The sequence below is a fragment of the Psammomys obesus genome, unplaced genomic scaffold (genome assembly GCF_907164565.1).
Source record: "Psammomys obesus unplaced genomic scaffold, mPsaObe1.curated_primary_1811, whole genome shotgun sequence".
Taxonomy (NCBI): domain Eukaryota; kingdom Metazoa; phylum Chordata; class Mammalia; order Rodentia; family Muridae; genus Psammomys; species Psammomys obesus.
Genome location: NW_026587805.1, coordinates 1 through 11644, shown reverse-complemented (window position 1 = coordinate 11644; position 11644 = coordinate 1). Strand labels below are relative to the sequence as shown.

The following is an 11644-nucleotide window of genomic DNA, read 5'->3' as shown; positions in this document are numbered from 1 at the left end:
GTCTGGGGTGTGGTTTGGGGACAGCTTTCCCTGCTATGCACAGAGATATGCTTGGAGAACTTTGGCTGTTAGGCTCCACGAGAGACTTCAATGGAGGACAGGCCTGGTTCCTGTGGAGAGCCGCTTGGGCGTGCCCGGGCAAAACGCCATTACAAGATGGTGCCGACATCCAGCTCTGACCCTGGAAGACAAGTAATATTACGCATGCTCAAGGGCAAAAGCGCAGCAAGTCTTGGCCCAGCCCAGGGCGTCTTGTGAGGTAATGAGTAAGCAGCCAATCATAGACCACATGCCGCCTTAGGGTGTATATAAGCAGTGCCATTCCTGGGCTCGGGGTCTTCCTCCTCTCATCAATTGGCTGCAATAAAGCTTGCTACAAAAGGATCCTGTTGTCCGTGTGCGTTCTTGCTGGCGAGACGGTTATGCGGGTTGCAACAACTGGTGCCGAAACCCGGGACGCCGGGGCAGCCTTTCATTGCCGGCCCTGAGGAGCCCCCCCCCTCGCGGGGAGGATTCAGAACTGCAGCGCTAAGGTAAGTTCTGAGAGGCATGTTTGGTCTTGAATTGTCTCATCTTTCACCCCAATTGGCAGGAGCTCTTGTAGCTTTCCCTATTGTGATAGTAGCGCTCGTTCTCCTTCTTTTGGTTTTATTTTGCTTCCACAAATATTCTTGCTAAAAGGCTCGCCGCCGTTCGGCACAGTCAGACGGACGTAGATAAGCCGCGGTGTCCCCCCTTTTGGTGTGCCATTGGGTACTGTTAGCCGGATGTAAATAAGCCGTGGTGCCCCTCCCTGTGTCAGTTTCTCTCGTAGATAAGGGAGCAGCATGGGAGCTTCACATTCGGTGATCACGGCACTTCAGTCACTTTTAAAACAGCATGAACTAAAGCTTTCAAAAAGAACGTTGGAAGGATTTGTTACGGAAATTGATCTCATTGCTCCCTGGTTTGTATGTTTAGGGTCGCTGATGCTTGCTTCCTGGGATAAGCTAGAAGGTGATTTACGGAGGGAGGAAGAAGATGGAAAGCTAAAAGTTGGAACTAGGTCATTGTGGATTTTAGTAAAATCTTGCTTAGAAGATAAGAAATGCCGCTTATCTGTGGCGGCTGGCCAAGGGGTGTTAGAGGAAATACAAGACAGCATGTCAGAAACAGAACGGGATAAAAGGTTAGGGGCCCTTAAAGAAAAAGAAAGAGACGTCTCTAAGAAAAAAGGCCCTTCTGTGGACGGTAAGTCCACAGACAGGATAGACAAGGGAAAGGACGCCCTGGGAGAGAAAGGTGAGAAGGGAAAGAAAAACCCAAAAAAGAAGCCTCTTTATCCAATAAAAGAATTGGAGGCTTTGGGGCTTGATAGTTCTGAATCTGAGGAGCTGAGTCCCTCTGAGGAAGAGGACTTAGAGGAGGAAATGGCTTGCTATGAGGAAGAGAGGTACCACCCTGATGAGCAGCCGTTACCACCAAATCGAGAGCAAAAGAGGGGAGGAGCTGGAATTCGCGGGGCTTTCCCATTGACCCCTAGTGCCCCTCCACCTTATGTTGAGAGGCACGGTTTAGATTCCTTCTTTTAGAAAAGGGATAAAAGGAAGCTTTTGCAGGCCTTCCCTGTATTTGAGGCCGCGGAAGGGGGCCGTGTTCATGCACCGGTAGAATATCCCCTTGTTAAAGAACTTGCTGAATCGGTTAACAAATACGGGGTAGATGCTAACTTTACAATCATGCAGCTTGAAAGACTTGCTAGCATGGCCATGACTCCAAATGATTGGCAAATTACCATAAAAGCTGCTCTCCCTAATATGGGACAGTACTTAGAATGGAAAGCCTTGTGGCATGATGCTTCCCAAACTCAGGCAAGGGCCAGTGCCCATGCAGAAGACAATCAGCGGCAATGGACATTTGATTTGCTAATGGGGCAAGGCCAGTTTGTTCATAATCAAACAAATTATGATTGGGGGGCATATGGTCAGATCTCTGCTGCCGCTATTAAAGCATGGAAAGCCCTTTCAAAGAAGGGCAAGGCCGGAGGACACCTGACAAAGATTATACAAGTCCCTCAGGAGCCATTCTCAGAATTTGTGGCCAGAATGACAGAAGCAGCAGGTAGAATATTTGGAGATCCAGAGCGAGTCAGGCCAATGATAGAACAGTTGGTATATGAAAATGCTTCCCCAGAATGTAAGACAGTCATTACTCCTAGAAGGAACAAAAGGCTTACAGATTGGATAAAGATCTGCCGAGGACTTGGAGGCCCACTTACCAATGCTGGCCTTGCAGCGGCTATCCTGCAGAGCAAGAGCCGCTCAGGTCCAGAAGGCAATAAAACCTGCTATAGTTGTGGCAAACCAGGCCATTTGAAGTGAGATTGCCGTGCTGCTGCACAAAAGAAAGTTCCAGGATTGTGCCCCAAATGTAGGAAGGGTAATCATTGGGCCAATGAATGTCATTCAGTTAGGGATACTCAGGGAAAACTTATTCAGCATGAAGCCCCCCCTAATGAGAAGAATGAGAATATTCCAAAAAACGGGTCGCAGGGCCCCAGGTCTCAGGGCCCCAAAGATATGGGACACAAGCAGGCAACAGGAGGGTCTATCCAGCTGTAGAGCAACAAGAGGATCAGCAGGATTGGACCTCCGTTCCACCTCCCAGTTCTTATTGATGCCCCAATTGGGTGTTCAACCCATTCCAGTTGAGTTTGAGGGCCCTCTGCCCGAGGGAAGTGTTGGCCTGATACTCGGACGTTCCTCTCTTACCCTAAAGGGGCTTATTATCCATCCTGGAATAATAGATCAGGATTATACTGGAAGGCTTTGAGTTCTTTGTTCTTGTCCGCAAGGAATATTTTCCATTTCCCCTGGAGATAGGATTGCCCAGTTAGTTCTCCTTCCAAGCTTGCAGGATGTTTTCCCATCCACAGGAATGACAAGGGACAACAAAGGGTTCGGTTCTTCAGGAACTGACTTTGCTCACTTGGTGGTTGATTTAAAAACTAGGCCCACCTTACAATTACAGATAGAGGGGAAACTTTTCACTGGCATTTTAGATATTGGGGCTGACCGGAGCATTATCTCCTCAAATTGGTGGCCTAGGGCGTGGCTTGTTACACAGTCATCTCATTCCTTACAAGGGTTAGGATATGAAGGCAGCCCTGCAGTCAGCTCGCGCCCGTTGACCTGGCAAGTACCAGAGGGTCAGACAGGAAGTTTCATACCTCATGTACTTCTTCTCCCCGTTAATCTCTGGGGAAGAGACATCTTGCAAGACTTGGGATTGGCATTGACCAATGAGTACTCTCAACAAGCTGTTGATATAATGAAAAGGATGGGTTATAAGGAAGGAAAAGGCCTTGGTAAACAGGAACAAGGGAGATTACACCCGATTTCACAGGAAAGTAATACAGGGAAACAAGGCCTGGGTTTTCATTAGCTGCCATTGAGGGTTCCATGCCCATATCTTGGCTCACAGAGGAGGCCATATGGGTTCCTCAATGGCCCCTTTCCTCTGAAAAGCTGAAAGCTGCTACAAGGCTGGTTAAAGAACAAGTACACCTTGGTCATTTGGAACCATCTACTTCTCCCTGGAATACACCTATTTTTGTTATTAAAAAGAAGTCTGGAAAATGGAGACTTCTTCATGATTTAAGGGCCATTAATGCACAGATGCGGCTTCTTGGCTCTGTTCAGCTGGGCCTACCTTTACTTTCCGCTCTGCCTAAACAATGGAGAGTCATAATTATAGATATCAAGGATTGCTTCTTCTCCATTCCTCTGTGCCCACAAGACAGACAGAGATTTGCCTTTACTCTACCTGCTGTTAGTCATATGAGCCAGACAAAAGATATCAATGGAGAGTTTTACCTCAAGGCATGGCCAATAGCCCCACCATGTGTCAGCTGTATGTTCAAATGGCCCTTGAACTGGTTAGAAAACAATTTTCTTCTTTACTGTTGATCCATTATATGGATGACATTCTTTTGTGCCATAAAGAGTTAGCTGTCTTGCAGACTGCATATCCTCTCCTACGAAAAACTCTAGAACAATGGGGCTTACATATTGCTACTGAAAAGGTCCAAATTTCAGAAGTAGGTTCCTTTCTAGGGACTGTTATTTATCCAGAATATGTAGTTCCTCAAAAAAATAGAGATCCGTAGGGATCATTTACACACGCTAAATGATTTCCAAAGATTACTGGGTGATGTAAATTGGCTTAGACCTTTTTTGAAAATTCCATCTGCTGAATTGAAGCCCCTATTTGACATTTTGGAGGGAGAGGCTCATATTACTTCACCTCGGACACTGATTCCCGAAGCGGATCAGGTATTAAACATGGTGGAGGAGGCCTTGCAGGATGCTCAGTTAAAACGTATAGATGAAACTAGAGCTTTTGAGTTATGTGTCTTTAAGACTAAAAATCTGCCAACAGCGGTGCTATGGCAAGACGGGCCTTTACTGTGGGTACATCCCAATGCCTCCCCTGCAAAAATTATTGAATGGTATACAGATGCAATTGCTCAACTTGCCCTTCGTGGTTTAAAAGCAGCCACCACTCACTTTGGAAGAGAACCTAGGGCTCTGATAGTGCCTTATACTGCCCACCAAGTCCAAACTTTATCTGCTACCTCAGACGTTTGGGCAGTCTAGTCACCTCCTTTGATGGTTTGATAGATAATCATTATCCTAAACATCCCATCTTACAATTTGCTTTGATGCAAGCAGTTGTGTTCCCACACATCACCTCCGCGGAACCTCTTCGGGATGGGTTAGTAGTGTATACTGACGGGTCAAAGACAGGTGTGGGAGCCTATGTGGTTAATAACAAGGTTGTTTCTAAACAATATCATGAAACCTCGCCCCAAATTGTAGAATGTTTAGTGGTATTAGAAGTTTTGGAGAAATTTTTGGGTCCTTTAAACATTGTTTCAGATTCCTGTTATGTGGTTAATGCAACAAAGATTTTGGAAGCTGCTGGGTTAATAAAGGCATCTAGTAAACTTGCAAAATTTTTTCAAAGGATTCATTCTGCCTTGATTAATAGAAGATCCCCTGTTTTTATTACGCATATTAGAGCCCACTCAGCCTGCCGGGGCCTATGTCCCATGGGAATGATTTGGCAGATCGAGCCACAAAATTAATTGGGTTCGCCCTCTTATCAAAATTGGAAATGGCTAAGGAGTTTCATAAAAGGTTTCATGTCACAGCTGAGATGCTGCGTCGTTGATTTGACATAACTAGAAAAGAAGCTAGAAATATAGTAACCCAATGTCAAAATTGTTGTCAATTCTTACCTATGCCTCATGTTGGAATTAATCCTAGGGGAATCTGTCCATTACAAATTTGGCAAATGGATGTTACTCACATCCCATCATTTGGTAAATTACAATATTTGCATGTTTCTATTGATACCTGTTCTGGGATTATTTTTGCTTCCCCATTAACTGGGGAGAAAGCAGCTTATGTCATTCAGCATTGCCTCGAGGCATGGAGTGCCTGGGGAAAGCCTAAAATCCTTAAGACTGATAATGGACCAGCTTATACTTCCCAAAAATTTGGACAATTCTGTCGCCAGATGGGGGTGACCCATCTGACAGGTCTCCCATATAACCCTCAGGGACAAGGCATCATAGAACGAGCTCATCGCACACTCAAATCTTATCTAATAAAACAAAAAGGGGGAGTCGAGGAGGCTTTGCCCTCAGTACCACGAGTGACTATCTCTATAGCACTCTTCACCCTTAATTTTCTAAATTTGGACAGTCAGGGCCGTTCGGCAGCAGATCGTCATTGTCTGGAGCCTGATAGGCCTAAAGAAATGGTCAAATGGAAAGATGTCCTGATTGGTCAATGGAAAGGCCTGGATCCTATTTTAATAAGATCCAGGGGAGCTGTCTGTGTTTTCCCACAGGAAGAAGATAATCCCTTTTGGTTACTGGAACGCTTGACACGGAAGCTTGTGATACCTGAAGATGACTCCCCAAAGGACGTGCCTGCAGAGGTTCCTGGTGCTTGTTTGGATCCTCCTGATTTGGGTTCCTAGTATTATAGGGGACCAACGTTGGGCCATTTTATCTGCTTATCCAAAACCTATCCCAGTCAGACATAGCTCACAAGTTTTCCCCAAGTTTTTCACCTCCAATAAAACCTTAGGCTTACCTTATCTACCTCATGATGGATCTATAGCAACCTTGGGAGAGAGCCGTGCCTTCCTTGAGTCAGGGTCCCTCTGCTTTGTGTTTTCGATCACAGAAAATGTGACCGCGGAGGACGAGGGAGATTGTATTCGTTTGATTAACAGACCCCTGGCCTCGTTTCAGCATTCACGAAAAAATTATGCGAATATAACTCAAAAGCAGAGAGGGAGTGATGAGGGCATCCATGACATCTTTTATACCACCTGGAAACAAGTTACCTGGATAAATTGTACTTTTCTGGCGCCCGACTACAGGGTGCATTCCCAAGAGGGAACCGGGTGGAGATTAGGTGATGAGAACCATACCCCTCAGCCTAGAATGGCCCCCTCTTGTCGTCCTGGAGACGAAGGGGTCCTCCCACCATGGTCTGATTGTCAATCTCGGGTCACTCGCTGGGCTGACAAAGCCAAAACCTTCACTTTTTCCCCTAACATGATAGTGGATCCAAAAGAAGCTTCATGTATGAAAAAAGGATTGTTTGTGCAAGATGAAGGAATGGACCCATTTCACAAATGGGTGCTTTGTGGGATAAATGGCAGTTGCACGGATATTTCCTCTATAGGATTTCTCCGAGGCGGTGCAGTGGGAAGGTCAACAGTCACGGGTACTATGACTGCCACATAATTGGGAAAGCCTGGTGAGAGAAAAATATTGGTTAATACAACTACGCAAATTATTGGGTGGAATCGAACTATAGTAAATCAAACGGATTATCCACCTAGTCCCGTTTGTGTGTATCCCCCCTTCTGTTTATAATCTCTAATGCTCCTTTCGCAAATTGTAGTAGCGATACATGTTGGATGTCGTAGTGCTGGGATGGGAAACGATTCTCACATGCTATGGTTGCCAGAGTCCCTCAATGGATTCCCGTTCCGGTGGAAACACCATCCACCTTGTCTCTGTTCAGACAAAAAAGAGATTTTGGAATAACCGCAGCTGTTATCACAGCAATTTCCCTTAGTGCGGTGGCAGCCACGGTTGCTGGGATTGCCATGTCAAACAGCGTCCAGACAGGCCCGGTGTTAAATCAGTTATCTTGGGCAGTAACAGAGGCCATGAGCGTTCATCCATCCACCACCGTTCAATTAAAAGGTGGCCTGATGATTCTAAATCAACATTTGGACCTGGTGGAAGAGAGATTAGACATCCTTTTTCAGTTAGCTCAAATAGGGTGTGAAAGAAAAATGGGAGCGCTTTGCATTACTAGCATACAATATGAAAACTTTACACAAGCTGCTAATATGTCCAGAGAATTGTCTTTATACCTTGCAGGAAATTGGTCAGAAGGATTTGATGAGACGCTGGAGGCATTAAGAGCAGCAATTGTGACGATTAATTCAACACGAGTGGACCTGTCACTGACGAAGGGACTCTCCTCGTGGATTTTTTCAGCCTTTTCTTTCTTTAAGGAATGGGTGGGGGTAGACCTGTTTGGTAGAATCCTGAGTTGTGGTCTAGTGTTCTTACTTTGGTTGGTCTGCAAGCTGAAAGCCCAACAATGTGACAAGGTTGTAATTGCTCAAGCGTTTGCAGCCATGGAACAGGGTTCCTCCCCCGCAATGTGGCTTTCAATGCTGACAAAAAATTGAGTGCCTTTCGCTGACAGCCCATGCACCCCTAGGAGTCGAGCTCCATTGCACAGGGAAGGGTGTCACAAGTGGTATGGTCTAATTTTCTTCACACTCGGGATGCGAGGTTAAGCACTGCACAGAGAAAGGCTCATAATAGGCAGTTCTCTGGGAAGCATGTTTGATTGCATGAAGGTTGTACCCAAGATCCTTCCCCTGGAAAAAGGTACGGGACGGGTCTAGAGTCGCATACAGGTGAAAGGCCTGTAGCTGGCTCTAGTACAATGACCTATTTTTCACACTAGGGATCAAACCTCTACTTCCGCCCCCTGTGTTCTTGTTTGTTGGTCAGCTTCTAATAAAACAAAAAGGGGGAGATGTGGAGAGCTGCTTGGGCGTGCCCGGGCAAAACGCCATTACAAGATGGCGCCGACATCTGGCTCTGACCCTGGAAGACAAGTAATATTACGCATGTGCAAGGGCAAAAGCGCCCCAAGTCTTGGTCCAGCCCAGAGCGTCTTGTGAGGTAATGAGTAAGCAGCCAATCATAGACCACATGCCGCCTTAGGGTGTATATAAGCAGTGCCATTCCTGGGCTCGGGGTCTTCCTCCTCTCATCAATTGACTGCAATAAAGCTTGCTGCAGAAGGATCCTGTTGTCCATGTGCGTTCTTGCTGGCGAGACGATTACGCGGGTTGCAACAGGTTCCTTAAGGCATGCGATTGTTCAGTGTTTCTTGAGAAGATACTACTGCCACTCTCTGCTCCTGACGAACTTTAACAGCAAAATGACACCCCCAGACCCTATTGGCTGTAAATGCAGCTCACAGTTCCTTGAGGTAGGAGAGTGGCCAGGCCCCACCCTACAGAAAAAAATCTCACCAATCCCTGAGCTTGGCCCCAAATCAAGGTACATCATCCCTCAAATCCCAGGCCACTCTGTAAATCTCTGTCATCCAATAACCTTATGTAAATACTGTCTTCTGCCCAGTTCTTTGCTGCTTCTACTTGTAGCAGAGTGGAAACAGCCACCCTCCTGGGTTTTTCTTCCCAAATACATCTCTGTTGTGAGGTTTGTCTTGTGGCATGATTATGTATCATTCCTTGGCTCCTGACTGCCTGAATACTGTTCATATCCAAGCTGTAATATATCATGGAGTACCAGCATTAAAAGATGATTAGGAGGTGTATCCCTGTATAGAGGAAGAGTATTATTGGGAGTTGGGCATCGGTTTTCAAAAAGCCAATGATAGTCTCAGTCTCTCTGCAGAATAGGATAAAGTTCTCAGCTAATTTTCCAGCACTATGCCTGTTATGCCTGCTGTCATGGTCCCTGCCATGACTATAATGAACTAAATCTCTGAACCTTTGAGCTAGAATCCTGATAAATGCTGTCCTTTCTAAGATTGCCTTGGTCAGGCTTTCTATTCAGAGCAATAGAATAATGACTAAAACATAATGAATATGCATATAAAACACCATATTATGGGGGCTGAGAAAATACTTTAGTTGGTAATTCACTTGCCAAAGTATAAAGTATAAAGTATAAAGATCTCAGTGAGAACCCTGGCATTCACAAAACACAACTTCCATTGGGCATGACAGCCCACCTATAATCCCACTGCTTACGAGGCAGAAATAGGTAGCCTCCAATGCTAACTGGTTAGGTAAATTCTGCGTTAATGTAAGTGAAAATGTTTGATGAAATAATGAGAGCAAACTAGAAAGACACTTGAATAATCTCTAGCATGTGTGTGTGCACATGCACGCTCACACACACATACACACAAATTCAAACATGATACACAACACACATATCATATCACATGACACATTACACACATCACAGCGTCATTAGCCATCAGGGAAATATAAATAAAAAAGACACTGAGATTTCATCTTCCACACATCAGAATGGCTCAGATCAAAAACACAAGTTTCAAGACATGCTGGAGAGGTTGTTGAGACTGGGGAACCCTCCTCCATTGCTGCTGGGAATGTAAACTTGTATATCCACTTTGGAAATCACTGTGGTGCTTTCTCAGACAATTAGGTATAGTGATACCTCAAGATGCAACTATAACACTCCTAGGGAAATATCAAAGTGTTGAAGTATACGACAAGATAATTTGCTCTACCATGTTTATAGTGGCTTTATTTGTAATACCAAGAAGCTGGAAACAACACAGATGTCCGTTAGTACAGGAATAGATACAGAAATTGTTGTAAATATTTATAATCTTATACTATTCAGACATTAAAACAAGGAAATCATGAAATTTGCATGCAAATGATGGTAACTAGGAAAGATCATCCTGAGTGAAGTATCTCTGAAACAGAAAGGCACAGATGGTGTATACTCACTTGTAAGTGGATATTAGACATATAACATGGGATAGTAGTACTAAAATCTGTACACCTAAAGAAACTAAGCAAAAAGGAGGACCCTGGGTAAGAAGATCAATCCTCATTCAGAAAGTCAAATGGGTAGACACCAGAAAAGGGAGAAAACCGGAAAAAGGACAGGGGCCTAAAACAGAGGCAACTTGAAAGACTCTAACCTGCATGGTATCAGAACACATGATGAGTCTCATAGCCAAACTTTGGGCAGAGTGCAGGGAATCTTATGAAAGAAGCAGGAGATAGAAAGACCTGGAGGTGCTTGAGAGATGGCTCAGTCATTAAAGCTTAGGCTCACATTGATAAATATTAGAAAGACCAGGAAAGGGCAGGAGATACACAGGAGAGAAAAAAAAAATCTGGGCACAGGGATCTTTTCTGAGACTGCCTCAGGGAGCTACAGCCATTCCAGGCCACAAAGGAAGACAGTGCAGTTATTCTGAAGAGATCTGATAGACTAAGATCATATGGAAGGGAAGTGGGACAGCCCCTAACAGCAGCCGCGTGGAGTGGCAGGGGTGGAGAAGAGCGAGGGAGTGTAGGATTGGGAGGTAATGAGGGAAGGGGCTACAGTTGGGATACAAAGTGAATAAACTGTAATTAATATAAAATAATTTATAAAATTAAAAATCATTCATATGAAACTAAGGTTTTATTAAAGAACGAATAAACAATTTATAATAGTGATAACACAGTAAAAAACAATATAAAAATTTGAAAACTACACAAAACATAACAAATCTGTGAAAGATACCAAAAATATCCATGAAAGAATAGAAATTTTGAATAGCCCTAAACAATTTAATTATTATTAATATTAGTATAACAAAAGATTCTCAAAACCAACAATGATAATCTCCAGGTTCATAATAATGAGCTTGTGAAATCCAACAAAATTTTAAGAAGAAGTAAATCAAGTCTTCAGAAGGTTTTTGAGCATATAAATATGACTAGATTCCTATTTTATGTTATGGCACTGAACTCCCTATGCCTGTAAAACCAAAGGTGCCCGAAGAAAAAATACACGAATATTCTTGAACATTGCCATAAAAATCCGGAGGAGAGCATTAGTAAAATGAATCCATCAACAGGAAGTATAATACAACAGCACAACTTCTGAAAGTGGGATCAGTTTGGTTTCACTATATTAACAAATTTCAGGAAAATGAAATGACTAGGTCAGCAGCCAGGAAAAAATGCTGAGAATAAGAACCATTTGTGAAAATTTTAGAATTAAGATTAAACTTTGTTTTCTGTGTTTTAAACTATTTAGATGTATTTATTTTATGGTTATCATTGTTTTGCCTGGTGCTCATGGAGGTGAGAAGGAGGCATTGGACCCCCTTGAAAGGGAGTTATGTATGATTGTGAGGCACCACGTGATTGCTTCAAAATGAACATGACGGGCTTCTTCAGGAAGAGCAGAAGTGTCCTTAAACAGTAACACATCTCTTCAGCTCCTGTGTTCTGTTTTTAAAGACAGGGGTTTGCT

General features: G+C 44.0%; 1 protein-coding gene across 1 annotated transcript; it reads left to right on the top strand.

The window, feature by feature from the left end:
- Window positions 1-827: 827 nt before the first annotated feature.
- On the top strand, window positions 828-2656 carry LOC129674195 (igE-binding protein-like). The gene is given in 2 exon segments (XM_055604074.1): window positions 828-2541; window positions 2544-2656. Coding segments are annotated over 2 exon segments (1827 nt in total).
- Window positions 2657-11644: the final 8988 nt, after the last annotated feature.